This window comes from Diplotaxodon limnothrissa, linkage group LG3, assembly GCF_057381915.1.
Source record: "Diplotaxodon limnothrissa isolate DT_005_m linkage group LG3, D_limnothrissa_male_GT1.1, whole genome shotgun sequence".
Taxonomy (NCBI): Eukaryota; Metazoa; Chordata; class Actinopteri; order Cichliformes; family Cichlidae; genus Diplotaxodon; species Diplotaxodon limnothrissa.
This window is the reverse complement of record NC_140598.1, coordinates 34,547,410-34,571,603: the sequence shown is the minus strand read 5'-3', so window position 1 is coordinate 34,571,603 and position 24,194 is coordinate 34,547,410. Positions and strand designations below refer to the sequence as shown.

Here is a 24,194-nt window from a genome sequence, read left to right as displayed (position 1 = left end):
ATGCAGAGATCTCAGAACAGGGCTAATGTGCTCAAATTTCCCAGTTCTTGTTAAAATGCGAGCAGCTGCATTTTGCACCATCTGTAGACCTCTAAAACTTTTCTTTGGTAGCCCAGAAAGAAGAGCAAAAACAAACATGGAAAACAAAAAAATTAATGCAAATAGTCAACTAGGGAGTAGTCGCTGTGACTTATGATTTTAAAAAAATAATAATAATAATCACTTTTCAAAGTAAAACAGAAAAAAAGATCTTGAGATCTTGTAAGATTTTCTCTTTGTGAAGTTCTCACTCATGTACCTTCAGCTTTAAAACACACAGCGAAGTCTCACCATTGCCCACATCATTGCAGTTAAACTACATTTGTGATGCACCTCTAAATAATAAAGACTCCTTTTTAAAGATATTTTTATTTACATATTTTTAATTCAATAAAAACACAAAATGTTTAACTGACATAAAATAATATGAAATATATAAAATGTAATAATGCTCTTATTTAATTTATCCCTCAGAAAAGTGACTCTGATTATTTTACATGATCTTGTTTTTAAACAGCATCTGTTCTTCTCCAGTGTTGCTGATGAGGTCGATCTTCACGTCGTCTCCAATGTTCCAGCTGACCATGTTCATCCACAGCAGGTCAGCATCAGGTTTAATTGGCTTCTTGACAGCATCTTGCCGTAACTGTAAATGTAACCAATAAAAAGGTCACAGATGTCCAAGTTAAAAGTAACAATAAGAGAGACTGAATGAAAAATCTAGTAACACAGAGACTCACAAGGAGTGTCTCTCCAGCTTCCAGTATAAAGTTTTCTTTAAATTCGTATGTGGCACTTTCTCTGTTGTTGATCTGTAGTTTTAACTTCCAACCTGACAAAAGTTTATTCTGTAAAAGGAAAACAAGAGAATAAAAAAGGGGGAAAATGAATGAGGCAATAATAAAGTTCAGTGTGTGTTAAATCCAAAGTGTTTATAAATGAGTGTGTTACGTCCACATAAGTGAAAAGGACCTTTTTAAAATATTTCTGAATACATGGAACATGTGGTTTGTGTTTAGGTAGTACTCATTGTTCATGAGCATGCAAGCAGCAGTACCTCACTGGAAGTGTTTTTCAGACAGATATAGTTGCCATTTTTCTCGACCTCGACCACAGTGATGTCACCTGTCTTTGAGCTGTGATTGGCTGAGCCGCTCTTATTCTGTTCCTCAAAACTGGTCTGAGATTTCTCAGGAGGTGGTTTGCTTGTGTCTGGCTGAGAGAGAGACAACATAAGCAGATTAGTGTGTGCGAGAGGGAGAGATGGACAAGATATTTGAGCCTATGAGAAACAGTGTTTGCTAAACACAGTAAAAATATTTTGAACATTTAAAAAAATTTGATCTCCAGTTTTTATTCACTGTCCAGTTTCTCAAGAAGACGACACGACATTGGTTCTTGTCGTCTTCCTGTTTTTTCTTTAGATAACAGAAAGTAGAGTCTTTGTCTGTGTTTTTAATATAAATCTGTTTTTACACACTGAGTTTGGGTTTTTGTTTTCTTTTTAAGCATTAATAAAGTGTAAAATACATGTAAATGTGCTGCATGTTTGTTTGTTTATGGTTGAGGACAGAGCGAGGTCCCAGTAAATAAATGTGTTTGTGCTGAAGTGTTCAAAACAACAGTCTGTGTGTGTTTACTTCTTTCTTCATGTTGCTGATCTCTGCATCTTTCTTCTCCAGTTCCTGATGAGCCGCTTTCAGTTTTTCATCTGCCTCCTTCAGCTTCTCCTCAGCTGCATGTTGGTTTTTCTCACACTAACAGACAAACAGATCAACACAACGGTTTAGCCTTAACTTAACTATGGGTGTGGCCGAACAGTGAGTGCTGCTGTCATTAGGAACATGAATGTTTCCAGCTGTAGCACATTGTGTCTGTTGTTTGGCAGTGTGTTTGTTCATCACTCATTTCAATGGATAATAAATCTGCTTTTGCCCGACTGGAGTTTGGATTACTTTCTTTTGAGGACAAAATAGAAACTAATGCATACATGTAAATCTGTGCATTTGTTTGTTAGTGTTAGGATAAGGTTTCTGTTAATGAATATGAGTCAACATAATGGAAATGTGGATGTTTATCTGTGTGTTTACTTCTTTCTTCATGTTGCTGATCTCTGCATCTTTCTTCTCCAGTTGCCGATGAGCCTCTTTCAGCTTCTCCTCAGCTGCATGATGGTTTTTCTCACACTAACAGACAAACAGATCAACACAAATGTTCAGCCTGAAAAGCACACCAACATTTTTTGCATTTTTTAAATGTTTTACTCATGCTCATATTTTTTTATAACATCTTTAAGGACTGTTAAACCATAGCAGTCTGAAAACCATTGAGGCACTTGTGTTTTGTTTCAAATCTCTCTTTCTTAAAAGAGCTCGCACAGAGAATCTGACCTCTAACTGACCCTAAACTAAGGTAACTGTATATGAGAGCAAGAATAAAATATTAAAATCAAACTGAAGACTGACTGAATTAATTTTATTATCTCTCATCTATAAAGTGTCAGTGCTTTTTATCAAATGTTCTCTTTAGCTTATGACAAAATATGCAAACTTTAATAGTTTTCATTTAAGAAATTAACAGTATGAACCCAGGACTGTGTTGTTGCAACTATGCTAACCACCATCCTGCCTCTATAGCTTAAACATGTTAACATTATGTAAGGTTTTAATTTAAAAGTGAATACATGTGATTTTAGTTGTATCTTTGGTGGATTTGTGGAAATATGGCTTTTTAGTTACAGAAGAACTCTGGACTCTTCTTCATGAGAAACTGTGGAGATTAAGAGTGATCAGTTGCTGAGTTTTGGGAAGTGCTCCAGACTTAGAGAAAATAGAAAAAGTTCTGTTGTGAGATCCTGCATAACAAACTGCACAATGACACATGACAAAACAAAAGATGTGAATATCAGGACGACAGAAAAATATCATCTATTCTTATAACAGAAGATGGTAACTATTTCTCTGTCATGTATAATTGCTCTAAAAGATTTATTTCACTGTTAGCTAACCCTGGACATGCTATTCATATATTCTTTTTATTTGTGCCATTTTCATTTTCTCTCTTTTCTTTCCACTCACACTCTTTCTTCCCCATATACATGTAACATCCTGCTTATTTTTCAAAATTTTCTGTCTGTTCATTTTCTTGTGTTTCGTTCATATCACTCACTGCAACGATGTCCTGTGACATGAGCTTATCTTGCTCTTGGTCTCTTTCAGTTTTGTCACTTTCAGGGCGGTTTGCTGCTTCTTGTTCTTTACGTGCATCACAGTGAGCTCTCCTGACATCTGTTAAAGGCATAGACAAGATTACAATATGATGTTCTCTTGAGCTAAAATGATAACGCAGCATATAATCATCTCATTTTAAACTAAATGATGAAGTGCATATATTGTGCCTTATCTCATAACACACAATGATGTTTAGCTGCTTATAAAAAATAAGTGTAATTTACACTTTGCTTCAAAACCTGTTAGAATAACTTGAGATATTAATTTAGACAGCATGGTGAATCAATTTGTATCTTACTTGTTTTGTTTTGTCTCCAGATGAAAAAGACTCCAATCAAAATCAAGATGATGCTTACAGCCAAACTAACAGCCAAACCAATAACAATGGGAGCAGCAGAACAGGATGTGAGCTCAAAGAATTCATCTGAAACAATAAACACAGAATTACATGTTATTTCAACAGATTTTGATTTAGGCTGAATTAAGCATATCATACATTTTATAACCGATATTTACCTGGAACATGTTTGTGTGTCTCTCTGCTCTTGCTGATTTGCTTCTGTTGGACTCTGCAGGTGATGTTGTTGCTGTGTCTCTTCTCCACAGTCACTCTGCTGCTGACAGTATAGAGGTCATCAGGACCTCTGAGGGTCTCTGTAGGTCCAGCAGAGAGGAGGTTTCCCTCACCGTCCAACCACAGCAGCTCAGGCTTTGGGTGCCAACCTTCAGATTTACACTCTAACACCACTCCTGTCTTGTCTCTGTCAATCCCTTCTAAGCTGATGACAGGTGAGGAGACAGCACTCGATGCTGGATGAAATGTACAATTTAAAATACTGATCAGTAATACAAATCAATAAAAATATATTTGCCCAAATGTAAAGATAATATTTGAATAATGGATATCTGATACAAACTTCATTCGCGCTGCCTCATTTTTTAATGATAATTCAGATTTTTTTTTATTTGGTCAATAATCATATAGTAAATATTTTCATATAATAATTATAATTCATTTCCCAGCTTGAGTAACAATCAATAACTCAAAACTGTGTTGATTCAACCTAATTTAACTGCACTTTGTACTCACAATGTATATAATTCGTTCACTTACCGACCACAAGATCAATAAAAGCTTCTTCATCCTTGTCTGGGATGTGACATCTGTATCTGCCTTCATCTGCAGGTTTTACTTTGCACAGTTTCAGTGAAATGTTTCCATGTTTCAGCTCATCAGTAAACAATGATGACCGACCTTTGTAGGAGGGGTTTTTCATATTTATGAGGTCCTGACCTGCACGCCACAGAAACACAAATCTGGGGTCCAGGTCGGGTCTTGTCCACTCCAAAGTCATTGCAGCAACATTTTCTCCAGGTACCAGGTGACATGGCAAAGTGATGTCTTCTCCAGCTGTTGCAGTAATTGGCTGATTTGGACCAATCAACAGAGACTGACCTGAGAAGAAAAGATCAGATAATGAATTTATTTATGCTGACATTTTAATTTTCAAAATACTTTAATACTTTACAACAAATATGTTAATTCTTTGGAAAAATTAACCTCTGCATATTTTTCATCATGACATGTAATTTAATGATGTCACATTTAGTTACAATGTAGATACATTATTTAAATATAGTTACCAAAATTACACCTCTTAAGAAAAAAAAAGTAATGAAAAATGTATATGTGCCATTTAAACAAGACAATTTGAGCCACTAATTAAAAACGCACACACAATAATAATTGTGATCTTATATTAGAGGTTACCTACAATAATGTACAAGAAGGACATGCAGAATGCAGTTACTGAGAGAATAAAAGGAGAGTCCAGCCATCTGATGAATTATTCAGCTCTGAAATGAAAAAAAAAAGAATAATTCAAAGAAATAGTCACTAATAAAACAATAACATATGGCCAAGTCAGTTTCATAATTTTACATTCAATTCGAATGCCCTTGAGGTTTAAGTGACAGTTACTTTTTGGATAATTTTTCTATTATAAATTGTAATTATGAAATGATTGACTAAAAATGTATATTATGCAACTGTTTCTTTGACAATCTCTGATACCATGTCATAGTTGTAATTTTTGAAAGTGAAACCTATAAATTCAGACATTAAAAACATATTTATTTGAAAAACATTGATTAAATAACAATTAGTTAGTCTTCTGACACGCAGAAAATTTCAGCTTTTCCAAGCAGCTATAAACAGAAATTACTTCCAAGTCCTAATGTGTCCCTTAGCCATGCATGTAGACCTGGTACTCAGTACTAGAAGATGTATTAGATGTATTTTGTATGAGATGGTATTTTAGACAAGATATTTGGTAAGATATAAATTAGACATGAAAATTTTTTAAATAAAAATACAACATACCTGCTGCAGTGGCACTCATTTTAAAAGAACACACAATCTGACTTAGTAAATCATTACTAAGTCACCCTGAAACATCCAGGGTATACTGTATATGCTTCTTTCCACCTTATGAGCTCTCATGGAGTTGTTGTTAAGTCTGCTATAATAGTGCAGGGGGCAAAACGGCAGGTGAATTAACTTGAGGGGCTGAAATTGAAAATTTGAAATAAGAGAACTCTCTGTTGTACAGTTGCTGTTCATTTCTTGTCTTATTGTAGTGGTGGAAGGTAACATCAACATGATGTAGGTGGAGTACATAGTTAAATTTTATTTGAATTCAGAGCTAAATAAGTGACCTTTAGTTGACTGGTGTGCCAGTGAAAGCTACTTTTAGCAAAAAGCTGTCGGCTGGCCTTTACCTTAATTTGTTTTGCCTACAGTGTTTTTGATCTTGGTTAACTTTTCATTAAATAATTTGCAATAATAATATATTGCTGATAATGCTGCATTAAAGTTACAGTACAATCACAAAGTCTGTGCATCAGTTTTATAGTTCAGTGTTAGTATGTTTTTTCTTTTTGGCATAGTATGGTAACAATTCACGGATATGAATTTCTAAACACGCTTTGTTAGCATTAGATGACAGAATCCTGGCATTAGAAAGTGTGGCATTAGAGAGAAGTCACCATTTTGAACTTTCCATTTAAGCTTCTTATCCACGGCTCAAAAGCTAAACATGGGGGGCCCAAAATGAAAGAAACTAATTGGTCATGTCACAGTAGCTTAAATTTGTCTTTTTTTTGGTACATCAATTATTGGAATAAAACTTTAACCTCATCATTTTCAAATCTTGACTCAAAGCCAGTTCTTGAGACGAATATATGGCACCTATGTTTGACCTGGTTCTGTCTCTTGCTCTGTCTATGTGATTGTTTATTTGAAAATGTTTAATCAGTATTGCTTTTACATTTATGTCCGGTGTCACATCGTTGCAGACATATAATTGCCATCCACTACTAAATTTGACATGGATCGTTTCCCGACTCAGCAAAAGGGTTTGTTTTTCCCCCGCCACCAGAGAACAGGATGGACCTCAGCATATCTCAGTTGCTGCCATTCAGGTACGTCTCTGAAATCTTGCCAGAGAAAGCGGAGCACGAATGCAAGTGCCACTCATCATACATTGTCAGATTGGCATACCATATATGTATCACAAGGTGACAGCTATATTTTTAGGATAACTATACATTGGAGACGAGCAGTATTCCTATCTTCTTATGTTAAAAAAAACCTAATGTGTGTACACTGACAATGTTGAAAAGGAAAGTTTAGCGGTGCAGCAGAAGAGGACGTAAGCCAAGGCTCACAGGTGGCTTGGCAGGTGGCCGGCATGCAGGACCACACAACGTGCTCACCCCTGGCAGAAACGAAGCAGTTCTCCCTTCTGGTGAACACTCCGTTGGATGGGATGGAACGGTGTCTCCAACATGGGCTAGGCAAGCCCCTCTGGCATGCTGCCCTCCAGCTCGGGCAAATCAGGTCCCTCTGAATGCTGTCTACGGGCTTGAGCAGAGACGGTTCCTCCCGTGCACAACAGCAATAGTAATAAAGTACCTAATTACTTTTGAAAATAATTAATCAGTAAAGTAACCAGATTACTTTCTTTAAGAAGTAATTGATAATTAGTAACTAATTACTATTTTCAAATAACTTGAACAACACTGCTCATGGGTGCCTTTGATATAGTCAATTATAATACTTATAATAGGCTTAAGGTTTTGACTGGTGTTTCTGGTTCAGCCCTTGAATGGCGTTTTTCCTATTTATCTGGAAGGACATTCTCTATTAGGGTGAACAGCTTCTCCTCCTACCCTGCTTGTTTGACCTGTGAGGTCCCTCAGAGTTCAATCCTAGGTCCATTATTATTCTCATTTGACATGCTTCATGAAGCCGGCATCATTTAATCCTTCTCTTTTCTCTGTTTGACCATTTTATGGTAATGACATTTAATTGTACATGTCTTTTAAACCTCACCAGTTGGGTTGTCCAGCTAGGACAGGCTAGGATAGGCAGTTCAACCTACTTCATTGTTTGGATTAGGGTTGTTGCTGGATTAGTGACCAGCTACCAAAAAATTCCCTTGTTTTAAACTCTGACAACACCGAAACCATGATTATAGCTCTACCCGATATACACTCAAGGATCAGTCAAGTGATTGCTTCTTTTTGCTTATCTGCAAAGACAAGTGGTAATAATCTTGGTATAGCATCTGATTACTCCTTGACCTAGGACTCACATATAAAATCGATCTTCCTGTCTCTTTCATTTAAGGAACATTTCTAAATTTCTTTAGTCTTCTCCTCTGAAGTAGAAGACATTATTCTGCAGGAGGGGGAGATACAGGAGAGGTGGAGGAAGATCTCAGCCTGGGCGTCTATCGTCTCATGTAATCTGGAAGATGAGTGGATGGGGGGGTGGGTGCAGTTTTCTCTGTGGTGGGGTTGGGTGGACTGTCCCGGGCTCTGTGGGGCCGGGGGGCGCTGCTGCGCTGGGCCGCGGTCTGGATGGGCCTGGGCCCCCTTTCCCTGGCGGGTCGCAGAGTATGGGAGTGCCTACTTCCCTATAGGAACCACTCACTTTAAAAAACAACTTTATTTAAAAAGTTGTTTTTTTCATAGGCGGCGCAATCCGCTCCTCCCTCATTTAAACAAAAAAGACCGCGAAGACTGGTTGCAATAGGAACCGCTCACTTTAAAAAACAACTTGATTTAAAAAGTCATTTTATGCCTGATACAAACATTTTAAAAGGCAAACCATGCACAAGTTAAAAAAATAAATTTTAGTTTTGCTTAGTTTTTTAAGTATAGGAATGGTTAATATGTTTTAAAAAATCATATGTAATAATTGTCAAATAACATAAAAATAAAACAACATAATAATAAAAGCATAATTGACAGAATATATCGTAATGATAACAATAGCAACACCTCACTTAAAAGAATCAGAATCAGAAAGGGTTTTATTGCCAAATGTTGAGCAGATTTACAACATTAGGAAATTGCTGCGGTGCTTGGTGCACACATACTGTCATAAACGCTTAAATAGATATAAATATAAGAATAAGAATTAAAAGTGCTAAGTAGATAGATATATACATGAGTGCAGGTGGTGATCAATGCCAAACATGGAATGATGCAGTTTGCCCCACCTGGGGCACACAAAAACAGCTTTTCTTTAAAAGACTATGTTAGCATAAAATTGAGGCAGAGGCAGCCAGAAGGGGACAGAGGGGGGGGGGGGGGGTAGCCTCCTCTGCATCCTGGTGACATACCCCTACTCCAAGGCCCTGCATGTGTGGGTGGTTGTGGTGGAGCGGGAGGAGGGAGGCAGCTGGAGATGGGGAGGAAAGGAAGGGAGGGGCAGTGACCCCTCCCTGGGGCCAGCTCCCCCGCTGACCCCAGTAGGCACTCCCACACTCCGCGACCCGCCAGGGAAAAGGGGGCCCAGGCCCATCCAGACCGGGGCCCAGCGCGGCAGTGCCCCCCGGCCCCACAGAGCCCGGGACAGTCCACCCAACCCCACCACAGAGAAAACTGCACCCACCCCACCATCCACTCGTCTTCCAGACTACATGAGACAATAGACACCCAGGCTGAGATCTTCCTCCACCTCTCCTGTATCTCCCCCTCCTGCAGAGAGTTCCTGAGGGGAGGAAAGCTCTTGCAAGGTGTAACAATCTCCCCCACCGGTTGAAGAGCCCCACAGGCGATTCGACACACCGGCGGCACCCTGTGCCAGGGATGGGCTCCCATGCACCCACCCGCCCACAACCCCAGCAACACACAAACCAGGACCCAAGGCCCCGAGGCCCAGCCAGGGCCCCGGCCCAGAGATGGAGCGCCCCCAGACCCTCACGCCCATCCCGGACCCACCCAGGGGCAGACAGGCTACCAGGTCAGTAACCCACGTCCATCACCACAGACCCTCCCCTAGCCCCGCTGCACGCAGCCACGAGGAAATGGTCAGAAAAGAGCCCCCAACCGGACATGACCGCTACCCCGGGTTGAGCCCCCCAAGGAAGATGCCTCCGGGGAATCCCCCGACGCCCTAAGCCTGTCCCTACCCCCATACCAATCACAACATTGAAGGCGGGACCAAACTATGACCCCCCACCCCCACTAGGTGATGGAGCCGATCAAAGGAGCCCAGAGCAATTGATCTGATGTGGTGGCCGAGGCTGTATCAAAACTAATGTAATCTAATAGATAATTTCTATATTGGTTAGAATTAAGATTGTTTTTATTTTTCCAGTTCATGAGGACAGTTTTCTTGGCTATGCATAGGGCAGTGAAAACCATATGGGCTATATTGCTTTCTGAAGTGACATTATCTAAGCTGCCCAACAAACACACTAAGGGGAAAGTTGGAATGTTACATTTCAGACACTTTGATAAGTCTTCACATATCTCGTGCCAAAACTTCTGCACTGGTGGACAGAACCAAAGAGCGTGAATGTAATTGTCTGGTGTATTGTTTTGACAGTGTGAGCAGTTGTTGGAAGATGTAAAGCCCATCTTGAACATCCGATGACCTGTATAGTGCACTCTATGTAGTATTTTGTATTGTATTAATTGCAGACTGGGATTTTTAATCAATTTAAAAGTTTTTAAGCATACCTGAGACCAGAAGTTTTGGTCTAAACTGACTGATAAATCTGCTTCCCACTTTGCAATCGGAAGGGATATTGATTCATCTAATTTAGAAAGTGTTCTATATATTTTAGATAATAATTTGGGGGATTTAAGAGTAAGGAAATGTGCCGCACTTGGTGGTGTTTGTAATTCAACTTGACTGAGGTTAAATTTCTTTTTTATAATGGATTTAATTTGTTGATATTCTAAAAATTTTTTCTTGTTGATCCCATATTGTGCAACTAGTCTGTCAAATGGAATAAATTCTGTTCCCTCCAATATATGTTCTAAGTATTTAATTCCTTTACAACTCCATTCTGGGAAGTTAATCATATTATTGTTTTGTAATATGTCAGGGTTATTCCAGATAGGAGTACGTTTGCATGGGATTAGTGAAGACTCCGTTATTTTTAGAAACTCCCACCATGCTGTCAGAGAAGAGCTGATGTTGATACTTTTAAAACATTCATGTCTTTTGATGTTTGAGCTAATAAATGGTAGGTCTGAAATCTCTAGATCCTTGCATAGTGCCTGTTCAACATCTAGCCAGGGCTCATCTAGGAAGGTATGTTTTGACCATTCTGAGATGAATTGAAGCCTGTTGGCTAAGAAGTATTGGTGAAAATTAGGCAGATCTAATCCTCCTCTATCCTTGGTTCTTTGTAGCGTTTTTAAGCTGATACGCGGGGGTTTATCTTTCCAAAGGAATTTGGAAATATATGAATCCAGAGATCTGAACCAATCTTGTGATGGTTTGTTAGGGATCATCAAAAATAAGTAATTTATTTTTGGCAAGATCATCATTTTTATAGTGGCGACCCTTCCCATGAGTGATATGGGTAAAGATTTCCATCTAGTCAGATCGCCTTCTACTTTCTTTAGAAGTGGGATGTGATTTAATTTAGTTAAGTCTGAAAGCTTAGGAGAAACATTAATACCTAAATATTTAATATTTCCTGATTGCAGTGGGGCAGAGGAAGAATTATGGAAGAAGCAGTTAATGGGGAGAACTGTAGATTTTGGCCAGTTAATTGAATAATCTGAAACTCTTGAAAACCAGTTTATTAGAGTAATTACCTCAGAGAGGTTGGTTTGTGTGTTTTGCAGAAAAAGCAACACATCATCCGCATAGAGACTGATTTTATGTTCTATGTTCTTACATTTTATGCCCTTAATTGTTGTAGCCTGTCTAAATGCTGCTGCTAGAGGTTCGATAAAAATTGCAAAAAGTGAAGGGGAAAGTGGGCATCCCTGCCTGGTGCCCCTCAGGAGACAGAAGCTGGAGGATGTCTGGTCATTTGTTCTGATACGAGCTGTTGGGGAATTGTATAATATTCTTATCCAGTTTATAAAAGAGTTTCCGAAACCAAATTTGTGTAAAGTTGCGAATAAAAATTTCCAGTTAACTCTGTCAAATGCTTTTTCTGCATCTAGAGATAATATTATGGTTTCAATGTTTTTATCGTATGAGTAGTCTATTAAATTAAGTAATCTACGAGTGTTTGTTGAGGAGTGCCGACCTTTTATGAAACCAGTTTGGTCAGGGTGAATTAAGAGGGGGGTTATTTTCTCTAATCTCTTTGAGAGAGCTTTGCAGATTATTTTAAGGTCTACATTTAAAAGAGAAATTGGACGATAGCTTGAGGGAAATAAAGGGTCTTTGCCTGGTTTTAGCAGGAGACTAATGTTGGCAGAGTTCATATTTGGTGGTAGTCTGCCATTTTCCTCGATTTCCTGCAACATTCCGTGGAATACTGGTGCCAGAATTGTCCAGAATTCTTTGTAGAATTCTGCAGGGAAGCCGTCTGGACCTGGAGCCTTATTATTGGGCATACTTATCAGGGCTTCCTGGAATTCACTTGGTGTCAGTGGCGAATCCAGTTCCATTGCTTGACTGTCTAGTAATTTTGGGAGATTTACGTTGTCAAGAAACCGATCAATTTCATTTTTAGATGGGTTTATTTGTGGTGAGTATAAAGTTTCATAGAAATCCCTAAAAATGTTGTTTATTCTTCCAGGGTCATATATTGTGTTCCCCGATAAATCTTTAGCAGCACATATAGTTGTTTTTTCTTTATTTATTTTTAACTGGTTAGCTAGATATCGACCTGATTTGTTACTGTGTTCAAAATTCTGCAAGCGAAGTCTTTGTATAAGGAATTGTGTTTTTTTATTAATAGTTTCATTTAATTCTAGTTTTGTCTTGCATATTTTGTTCAATGTTTCCTGATCTTGGTTGCACGCGTAGGCTTCTTCTAGTGATTTGATGGTTTTTTCTAATTCCTGAATGTTTTTGTTTTCTTCTTTCTTTTTGTGTGATGAGAAAGAAATTATTTTACCTCTCATCACAGCTTTTCCTGCTTCCCATAGAACAGACGCAGATATTCCGGGAGTGTCATTAAAGTCTAAGTATGAAGTCCATTCCTTTTTAAAATATTTAATAAAGTCTTCATCTTTAAGCAGTGATGTATTAAATCTCCAGTTTTTACTTGGCGTAGTATTATTCCTGTGCATTATTTTAAAGATACAGGAGCATGATCACTGACAGCTATAGGATGAATCTCAGTGTCTGAAATGTCACTCAGCAGTGAGCTGCTGACCAAAAAATAATCCAGACGAGAGTAAGAGTGATGAACATGCGAGAAAAAAGTATATTCCTTACTGTTGGGGTGAAGGGAGCGCCATGCATCGCGAAGGCCAAAGTCGCTCATATACTGTTTGATTATATTTGTGGATTGCCAATTGCGCTGAGTTCCTGTTGTGTTGAGCCTATCCATTTCTTCATTTAGTCCAAGGTTGAGGTCACCGCCAAGAATGAGTGCGCAATCGAGGTGTTCAGAGAGTGCACTAAAAAATCCGTGGAAGAATGAGGGTTCATCAACATTTGGACCATATATACTTACAATACATAGTTTTTTGTTCAATATTGATAGTTTAATAATTAGAAATCTACCCTCTGGATCTATTACTGTATCGAGTACTGTAAAATTAACATTTTTATGTATTAAAATTGCTACTCCCCGTTGTCTAGAATTATAACAGGCTGCAAACACGTTAGGAAACTCAGGTGTTTTAAGTTCGTTTAAACCTGTGACAGGTCTGTGAGTTTCTTGTAATAAAACAACATCTGCCTGTAGTTTTTTAAGCTGGTTAAATATCTTTAACCTCTTTCCTCTGGTGCCAGCTCCATTTACATTCCATGTGACAAGCCTCAGAATGCCCATAATTGTGTGTGTATGTCTAATGATGTACGCTGGGTGTTTCGTTTAGACAGGTGGAGAGAGTGTGGAAACATCCCTTGTTTGTAAATAGAAAGAGAGGGAGAGGGGAAAAAAAGTGTGGTGAGAGGCTCCATCAGTCTGACTGTGTGTGAATATTCACTAATATGAACAAGCGTGGCTTGCTTATGTGTCCTGCAAGTCTGTGCGTGCTGTGAGGCTGTTGTGAATGCGCTGCCGTTGAGCGGATGTGTTTGCGTGATCGTGGTGTGAAAATATGGAGAAATAGAGGGTGTTTGTTTGTAGGTGAGTGGGGAAGTTTGTAGACAACTTAGACATTCACATTACTCACACCCTCATTACACATACATATAGGATCTTGGGGGGTGGGCACAATACACGGAGTCCAAGTTACCATCAGGGTGTACACCTCACCCCTGGCTTCGTTGCCCACCTCTCAATTTTAAATACATATAGACATTGAGGGCTAACAGGAGGGACCATGCGCTTACCTGCTGCTCTCTGGCAGGTAGCTCCATGCCCTCCTGGGTTTTAATTGCACCTTAGAACACACATGCATCAACACTACTATGAGCGGGTGGAGGGAGGTTTGGAGTCTTTTCTCACCCCCGTTCTCTGCGGCCTGCTGGGGCAGGGGGGGGGCTGGGAGGAGTTGGCCGTCCGGCTGCGGTCTGGGGTGTGGGGCCTCCCTGCTGCTGCGGAGTCGGGCGGTCTGCCTCTCCCCACCGCAGGGAAAAGGGTAACACCACCTGGGTCTGGGTGCAGTTCCCCCCTCCAGGGGCAGGGGTACCTAGACCCGGTATGTAGAGTACGCTTGGGGAGTGTGATTGCGTATACAGCGTCTCTTTATATTTGTCTCCACGTCGGTTGAGTGTGAAGTGCGCATGAGGGTAGGAATGGATGTTTGTGTTTGTGTGTGCCTGTATGTTTGTATCTATATGTCAGGTTGGGTATCAGACGCCACCTCTCTGGGGACATCTCGGGCCTTCCAAGGTTTGGAGGCCTATCTCCACCCACCACCACTTCCCCTGCCGGTGGCGGACTCCCTCAGGTGTCGGTGCGTTGGTGGTTCTTTGTATCTGGGGGTGGGCGTCCGGGTACACACCGGCTCACTCCTTGGCGGCCGCTTATTGGGGCTCGCTCGGGCCATTTTGGAGGTGGGGTGCCCCCGGCCTCTCGGCCTGGGGCTCGGTCACTCAGGCACAGCTGGCTGCCGGCGGAGCCCACGGGCGCGTCACTGCAACTCCCCCTGGCTTCTGCTCCGCGGCTGCCGAATGAGCCCTCATCTGGGACTCTCCTCAGCTCTAACTGGGACAGTGGCGCAGCTGCCCCTCTGTGGGTCTTCCTTGGTCTCTTGTGTTCTGGGGGCCTCTGGATGTCTGGAGTTTTGATCTCCTCCATACCCGCTTGATACCATAAAGGACAGGGCTGTGGCTCCCCACACTCCCTAACAGATCATTACATGGAGAAACCTTTGGAATGCAAGCATGCTGATCCACACAGGTATGCACACAGGTGTACACATGGGTATTCACAGACGCGGACTAAAGCTTTCTTGGCTGCTGCCTCAAAGCACACTGTGCGCTGTCTATCTTGCGTGCTGAACAATATCGTCTATTATTTAGTAACTATTGATATTTATGACTAGGTAGTTTATTGTGATGGTGCTTTTTTTTTTTTTTTTTTTCTATTATTGTGTTGCTCTTTGTTTTTTGCTGTCTCCTCTGTTTGTTTGTTTTTTTTTCTCCATACAGGTGACCCAGGAGTTTGTTTTTTTTGTTGTTTGTTTTTTTTTCTCTCTTCCCCCCCTTCTCACCGTCTCTTCTCCCCTTAGGTTTTCTTTCTTTCTCTCCCCCTCTTTCTCTCATTCTTTTCCCCCTGTCCTATTTAAAAAAAAAAAAAAAAAAAAAAAAAAGATGACAAAGGATGAACTGAAGCTCCGCCATCACGTGATGTCACATGCTGCTGTTTCTGATGTCACTTAAAAAAAAAAAAAAAAAAAAAAAAGACTATGTTAGCACATATCTAACCCATGTGAAAAACCCAAGTGGGTCCTACATGTGTTTCCCATTTTGGACAAAGTGAAGTGTTTCCCATGTTTGACCCAGCCAGGACCTACTATATGTTTCCACTTGGTTTTGCCCATATGGCTTTAATGTGAGAAACCTAAGTGGGTCCCATATATACTAAACAATCTTGAGCCCACATAAAATATATGCCCATATTAAGTTAACATACCCCCCTGGGGCCCACATAGACATGTTTTCAGGGTCTGACGTGCATTTGCCCATGTGTGACCCATATAGTTTGATCAGGTGGGCCCCACCTATGTCATCCATGGTAAAAAAATATATTGATTACCTCACTTTGCCCCACCTGGGGCCCACATAGACATGTTTTCAGGCTCTGACTTGCATTTGCCCATGTGTGACCCATTTAGTTTGACCAGGTGGGCCCCACCTGGGCCCCAGCATGTTTTGGAATTTAGTATTAAAGATCAAGATTGTTTTTTTCCATTTCTTACTTCAGTTAATATTAAAACAAAGACTTTTATATACAAATGTTTCTGAAAAACCATAACACAGGTACAGCAACATTACTGTTGTGTTTGTCTGACACAGAAAAGTGAAAAAAATATTAACAAAAAAAATTATAAAAATATAAAAAAAAATATTAACCCTATTAAACCCGCAGACACACAAATGTTCCCAGAGTAGCTCATTCTTTAGCTCGTGTTACCTGATCAATTAATTGATTGGTTGATTTACCCCTTTACAGCCGATCGGAGCGGGCACGCTCTGTTTTGTGTAACTATTTTTAAATCCCAGTAGCACTGCAACCACGTAAGCTGGCGCAAAAACTTTTTTTGCATATGAAACCGGAGGAGTTGTACTTACATCTTATGCCATCAGCTTGTCCTAGGTCACGGTTTCCTTCCACATAAAGCTTTGCAAAAACTGCATAAAAAGCGCTTGCAGGAACAAAAACATAATATTCCAGAAACACGCTGTGCCGATCCGATCAGCTGTTCACAACACTTCCTACGTTGGAATAGACGTCAGCGCGAACTTTTGCATTTCCGCCATCACCTGCCCGAAACCGGAAGTGACGTCATTTTCGCGGAAATGTAGTCTTTTTTACTATCAGGGCCTCAGAGCCTATACTCGTCTTTTTAAAAGTTATCTTTGACTTTATGACTTTCTGTGTCGTTTCTGGGATGCTTAGGACTCATATTGCACTGCTGGAAATAGTTTATTTTGATGCATATGCTGCTTTTTTGCAAATTTGCAGTATAATATTTATTTTCGTTTTTCCTGCAGTGTATAAAAATTGGTGTATTTCAAAAATAAAACTATGAAGACACTCAAAATAAATTTCCTGTGGTGGGAAACTTTTTTGTGCAACTTTTTTGTATTTACAGTTTTGAGGGATAAGCCTCTTAAATTTCTCTAACTAGAAATATATGTTAAAAAAGCAAAAACAATTTTCAATTTTTTTGTAGTTTATTGCACTTTTTTGCAATTTATGTAATTACTATGCACTTAATGAATACATATTATTAAAATCTGGGCTATACTGGTTGTATTGATGTATAGCAACTTGAAATGCTCCCAAAAATGGCTCCACAGCAGGTAAAAATATAATATAAGCTCTGGCGGACTTGGTTCTATGGTAGGTCTTAAAGGGTTAATAACTTAAAGTAAATTTAAGAAAATTGTTTAAAAAATAAAATGAAGTTAATAAATCAGACACAACATGTTTTAGTTAATAAGGTTTATTTATTTTTAATAAAATTGAACAAAAACTAAACCAACTTTAGTATTTGTGAAATCTGGATGGATAACAAGAGCTTTCCCTCACTTCACTTAACTGAGTCTTGATTGAATAAAGTGTTACAAGTTGAACAACTGACTATGAATCAGTGACACAACAGACATCAAGTTTCTCCATCATTAAGTGCTTTCACCTCCAGCACTCTTCAGTAATAAAAGCGACTTTGATATCTCCGCGTATATGATGGTGCAGCTGTTGCTTGATGGCTGCTGTGGATCTCCTGTTGGCAGAGATCAGTTAGTGTTCATCTTTTGAATTCATCACAGTTGTAGAAACTACAGTCACTTTTGTCCCATCTGGCTGTACAAACATGCTGATGAATGTAAGGATTCCCAATCATGCTTCAGTAAGAAACTTAGGTATGATGCACATGTAGTAACACGTTATGTAGAACATGTTAAAAAGAGATAATAGCAGGTGATTGATTTGGGTGACAAAGATTTACCTCATTGAGATTTTCTTAAGTTTTCTTCATCTCGTCCTCGAGCATCTTTACCAACTACAAGTCAGGAGAGAGATAAAAACAAAGATCACAGCTATTAACTGAAACATGTTTTTGGAGGAAAAATAATTTTAGTGAAGAACTTCCAGATTTGCAGTATATTTTCCACACTTCACTAAAGCTCCAGTTACAGCTCCACTTTACTTAAATATAACTGACCTCATGTAAATAAAAACTCCAGAGAAACATTGAATTTCCATTGAACTCCTCCAACCAATAGTTTAAACTCTGTTTAGAATTTTTGTTGTATTAGAGTTTACTGTATTTTTCGGCACATTAAGCAAAACGAGTCAGATACATCAAACTTTACTCAACTCATTCTTCTTGCTTCCTCCACTTTTGTACCATTCAGAAATCTCTCAGTCAGAACATGGTATATTATATTTAGGTAACTAACAAAACTAGAGAGCTAACTTCTAATTAAATTCTTTTTATTAAATGTAATAAATTCAGTTTTCATTGATACCTGGATGTTAAACTTACTTGTCAATTGGTAAAGCAGAAACACTGATCATTTTATTAAAGATGAAAGGATTTAGACAGTTTTTAACTCTCAGTGATGCTGCAGTGATCATGTGACTTTGGGACCTGAAACGGACGGAGTTTTGGACCCAGATTACTTTGCGAGGCTCTGGACTACAGTAGCTGTAATGCTCCAACAATCCATCAAGTGGTGCAGCTTTGTAGCTTAGCTAAGTCATACTAAAACATTTTTTTGTAAAGATTTTGGAGCGCAGTGTACCAAATAAAATCATTCGAGGTCAGTAAATACAACCAGGATTCATACATAAGCACACTGGATTATAAGGTGCACTGTTGATTTTTGAAAAATTTAAAGGATTTTAAGTGCGCCTTATAGTGCGGAAAAGGTGGTAGTTGTAGGATGGTTTAGTTTCTCACGATTGTTTTCATGCATGCTTCAAGTTGTCATTTCAGTATCTGTATCATACAAAAAGAAATGACAGGGAAACATCACAGTAACCTGTTATGTTGGAAACCTTTTGGGTGAGCGTGGGAAAAGATATTTAACCCAGAGGGTTACTGGGGGTTATATTACACCTGAATATAGCATAAAATAGTGCTGCTCACAGCTTGTGAACATCTGCTCTGCCACCTCATAGCAGCTCTCGGTCTGTACACCTGACCCCACGAAGAAAAATCAAAATGACAGTGTCAGACTTTAGCTGTTAGTCAGGCGAACCTCCAGTGCACCTGACTAACAGCTTAAAGTGCTCTGCTAACCTTAAAGCTAACAGGTGGATTTTCCTGTTTCATTACTGAAGAACCACTGACTGCTTCAAAGATAGACAGTGAAAGTGGGCAGTAGATCCTTGTTTTTCTTAACATAAATCTCATTGTTGCAGCCCCTATAGTCTGATTATTAGTTAGGTCCTTTCACTAGTTAACTAACACAAAGTAATGTCAGTCTATTAGCACCAACCAACAAATGTGGCGATGTCACGTAATTTACTCACACAAGATGGATCTACACAAAAAACTATAACTCAGAACACTTATTCCTTAAATCCAGCCTTAAACCAGTTAAATCTGCTTTAACACTGTCCACAGTTTTTACAGTATGGCTCTATGGTTTAATATTTCATGTCTTCATTGAAAGTTTTCTGTGTCACAAATGTGTCTCTCTTTTTACCTGGTAAATCACTGTGGTAACCTGTGCTGATCACATAAACAGCAGCAGGTTATGATCTGAGATTTGGTTTTGGCTGGAAGCCTCTGATTGTTTTATTCACAGTATGTTGTTTTCTTACAATCTCTGCTTGTTGAATACATTTAAATGTGCGAGCTGTTAAACCTTACCTTACTAAAACCCACCAAATGATCAATGTGCATCCATTAACTGTCTGTTTTTACACTTTGGCTATTAGAACACAGTCACACAGCAAGATTAACTGTTCAGTCAAAATAAATTCACTTTGATATATGGGCAATGTCCACGTCTCCTCTATCAGACTGTGGGCCAGAAACCTTTATAGTTTAATTGGATCCAGTTTAAAGATTCACAAATCTAATGTGCAGTCCTCACCTTAGACAAAAACACTGAGAGTGGGCTCAGAGATAAAATAATGAACTGGAATTAAAATGTTTACTTTACTGATCTGTGTGCTAAGTATCCAAGGTAATGATTTTCAGCATTATTGAAGCATTATTGCATTTTGCTTTTAATTTTTTTATGCTCATAAGGAAATTCAGGAGGATTATAACCAGTGTTGGGACTAACGCGTTATTAAGTAACGCGTTACAGTAACTACGTTATTATTGTGGTAACGAGCACGGTAACTAGTTATTATGCCAAAATCAGGAACGCGTTAGTCGTTACTGGGATTTAGATAGGGTCGTTACTCGTTACTTCGTGTGGTGACTATCGCGGAGCTTCCACAGATTCAGTAACATTAGCAAGTGGTGGAGGCCAGCAGGTGGATGAAGGAAAAGGGACGCAGAAGGAAAAGAGACCCGAGGCGGCCGCCGGTCCAAGTGTGAACTGAATTTCAGGTAAGAAGTTATGACCTGCAGTCTCTCTGGGTCAGATATAAACCAAGTTTAGGTGGAGTTTATTTTCCTTGTGCTGACTTTTTCCGTACTGCGTGCTAGCTAGCATGACGGAGTTTCTATACAGCTGGGTGGGTGCTATGAAGTTAATGAGGTTGAACTTTATTTTGTTCATAAGTTATTAGAGGTGTCAACCGTCCCGTCTGGTATTCAGAGAAAATATTACGCGTTTCTTATTGAGGTGAAAAGGAACAGTTTGTCCCGTAATTCAGCTACAATGGAAAGGACACATAGCTGGAGTTATTCTGTGTCTTTGCTGCACAGCTGCCTCTTCTTCTTTCATTCTCCCCCCTCCCTCTCCCGTTTCTACTTCAATCATGAAAACTGATCAATGATCAGCTGATCGGCTCTCTTGTTTGTTTATCGCCCACTTTGCGCCGAAAGAGGAAACCAGCGGATGTCGCGCTAAACAACAGCAGCACGTTTAAGCTTGATCAGCTGTTGTTAGAATTTAATATTAATTTCTAGTATCAGCTGATGTTTGCTGGAGCCACAGCTGTAAAAAACCTGCTGGTCATGATATGGTTTGGTTATCTGGTGAGAGGGAAACATGAAGATGAAACCAGGAGATGTTCTTACTGAATCATCAGAGCTGTGATGGAGAAACAGGTTTACCTTTAGGTGACATGAATGAGTTGAAGGGAAGTTATGAACTGTTTCTGAGAGACAAATAACACCAGGATCCTTTTTTAGGTAGCTGACAGCTGGTAACTGTGCAGGTGCGGATCTAGCAAAGTGTTGCCAGGGGGGCCAGGTAGGGCATTAACAGGGAGAGGTGGGCACAAAGAAATACTTTCTTATTCTCATTTAAAATGTCTCGCTTTTAAAAAATAATTATCTGAATCTTACAACAAACGATTGATAGATTGATGCATATATACCATCAAAACAGTGTACATCACTGTCACAACAGTGTTTATTTTCATTCAAAGGCTTTATAATTTTTCCTATAATGGTGGGCCGGTCTCTAGTCAAAATGTCCGGGCCAATTTTCTGTCCCAGTCCAGCCCTGTATGCAGCTCATCTGCAGTCTGGTGTTACCAACATCTTCCTATTCAGAAGGCAGAATTTCCGAGTTCTGAGTACAATCAAAAGCACCACGACTGCAGTTTTTGTGTTGGATGTAAAAGGCGCACATGACGCTGTGACGTAGGCTAGAATCATGACAGCAGTCAATGACGGTCCAGGCGTGGGATTTCTCTCATGGAAATATGCACATTATCTTTTCCTTTCTATTGGTAGTGTGGCACAGTGCACTTGTGGCAAGTAAACAAGCTAGAAGACTGGCAATGTTATGGAAGCAACACATTAACAAGAGAATTCTGAATAAACCCAAAGTTACTTTCCCTAGTAACTAGTTACTTTGAAAGTAACGAGTAACTTGAAGTAACTGAGTTACTTTTGAGAGAAGTAACTAGTAATGTAACTAAGTTACTATTTTAAAGTAACTTACCCAACACTGATTATAACAGAAAAATGTAACTGATTTCTGGGTTTTTTTTAGGTTTAAGTCAGAATACTTTGGTGAAAGGACACATTATTGCTCTTTTTATAAGACATAATATAACAATACAATCACAGCTTGCAAACAAAAAAAAACCTAAAATGAGCTTAAATATGAAATAAATGTTTATATTTATATAATATTTAAATATTAATTCAAATATAAAGTGGTTGATGGTGTTTTTAATTTTCATGTTTGAAAACATTGAGAACAAACTTGAGCTTCACTAACAGTTATTTATTATTAATTAGTTATTATTTGGTGTCTGAGGTTTGTTCTCATGTATGATTGTAACCAGAACATGTAGAAACAGAGATAATAGCAGGAGATTGATTTGGGTGACAACAATTTACCTCACGGAGATTTTTCTCTGTTTTCTTCTTCTTGTCCATGAGCAGGTTTACCAACTAAAAGACAGAAGAGAGATGAAGAGAAGGATCACAGCTATGAACTGAAATATGTTTTTGTGCTGGAAAAGTTATTTTTGTGAAGAAATTCCAAATTTGCAGTTTTTATAAAAAGATAAAAGAGATGACAGCAGCGAACTGCTTTGGGTTAAAGATTTACCGCTTTGAGTTTTATCTCAGTATCTTCATTCCTCCTCTTGTCAGCCTGGAACATCTTTCCCCAAGACAAGAGAGAAATAAAAATAACATCATTTTATTGATCAGTTTATGCTGAAATGTAAAATCATCTGCTTCAGTATCTACAAATTCCTTATTTAGAAAATGTCACGGACCTGGTTCCAGGGTCCGTGAGCAGTGTGGACTACTGTTATTATTATTATTATTATTACGGTTGTTGTTTGAGGGTTGTGTCTTCTGCACTGCTGCTGTCCTGTGTTCCATGTTTGTGTACTGTCAGGTGCTTATGGGTGTGTACGTGTGTGAGGGTGCGGTCGTGGAGGGCACTTTCAGGCCTGGTGGGTGTGGCCCTACCAGCTGACCGTCACACCCAGGAATCTCCACACACACCTGGTGCCGATCAAGCCTCGTCAGAGGAGCTTCAAAACAGTGTGGCTGAGAGCTCCTCGACGCTGGATCGTTGAGTGACTTCCCGTCAGTCTCAGTTTAATGAGCAAGGTTAGTGCAAGTCTGCCGTTAGGTTTTGTACTGGTTTTGTACTTTTGTATGCGTGTTTCCACAGGAGGAATTGTGGTGTCCAGGAGGCAGCACACGGATAGTACACAGGGAATGGAGACAGAGCACGGGATAAGTGAGAAGACACGGAACGGGAGTCGGGATTGCACTGGGGATTTATTATTGTTTGGATTTACACCACTGTAAATAAACGCATTGCCTTCATCATCAGGTCCTGCATTTTTGGGTCCTCATTCCTCACATGCCTACGGTCTGCCACGACCATGACAGTAACGATGAAAAAGAGATTAAATTCTAAAACTTTTCTTTACATTACAGAAAAAAAACAAAGTTGATTAAACACATTCAGAAAGCTGAAAAAGGAAAGATGAACCTCATGAGTTGTGAAAATTAATTGAAATCCCTCAATTTCTACATTTTCCTCTCATCTGTCTTTTCTCTTTCTCCTGATGAAGCTGATGCTAATTTTAAAATTATTTTTCTCTTACTGCAGATTAAAAGACATGAAAAACTTCTCATGCTTTGACATCTTGTGAACGATTTCTGTTATTTTTCATTCCTGCTTATAGAAAAAATATGACTAAAACTTTCCAAGTAGTTTCCATCACAGTACTCGTGTATTTGAATTTCAATAAAAGCTATTTTATTAAAAACTATTTTCTTACACTAATCCAAATAAATAAATCAAGTCATTAATAAATGGGTTTATTTAAATATGAGTTTTTGGGTTAACACTACTGTGTTATGTGTAGTTATTTTTTATTTTGTGTTTCTTGTTTCTCAATAGAAACAAACCCAGGCCAACAACATTATAGGAGCTGCATATGCAGCGGACTGTGACACAACCCACAGATCACCTCCAAAGACTTGCAGAGCATCTTGCTGCAGGTGGTATATCTGTACATCTGTATGGCTGGGTGATGAAAAGAAACACTTTCTGCGCTCACACCACAAACAGAATCGCTTGTTGTACAAAAGCTGATTTAGACGAGTCAGATGAGAGAAAAATCCTGTTTTTTGGTTGTGAGAAAAAGTGCTGTGCTGTGGAAGAACAACACCACATGCCAAGAAAAGCACCTGCTACCCACTGTCACATTTGGTGGAGGATCCATGATGCTGTGGGAC

The 24,194-nt window shown here is 39.2% G+C and overlaps 1 protein-coding gene across 1 annotated transcript; it reads right to left on the bottom strand.

Moving 5' to 3' along the window:
• Positions 1-532: 532 nt before the first annotated feature.
• Positions 533-5,108, bottom strand: LOC146635511 (uncharacterized). The gene is made up of 10 exons (XM_085347246.1): positions 5,045-5,108; positions 4,384-4,725; positions 3,786-4,079; positions 3,568-3,693; positions 3,208-3,326; positions 2,130-2,225; positions 1,680-1,796; positions 1,097-1,255; positions 780-887; positions 533-685 (listed from the first exon to the last, which is right to left on the bottom strand). The coding sequence occupies exons 1-10, from the start codon at positions 5,106-5,108 to the stop codon at positions 533-535; spliced, it is 1,578 nt and encodes a 525-aa protein (XP_085203372.1).
• Between the last annotated feature and the right edge of the window lie 19,086 nt (positions 5,109-24,194).

Coding starts and splice junctions, on each gene's coding strand:
- LOC146635511 (XM_085347246.1), bottom strand. CDS start 5,108: ATGGCTGGACTCTCCTTTTATTCTCTCAGTAACTGCATTCTGCATGTC. Junction 4,726..5,044: donor TGTCCTTCTTGTACATTATT/GTAGGTAACCTC, acceptor TTTTCTTCTCAG/GTCAGTCTCTGTTGATTGGT. Junction 686..779: donor AAGCTGGAGAGACACTCCTT/GTGAGTCTCTGT, acceptor TTACATTTACAG/TTACGGCAAGATGCTGTCAA.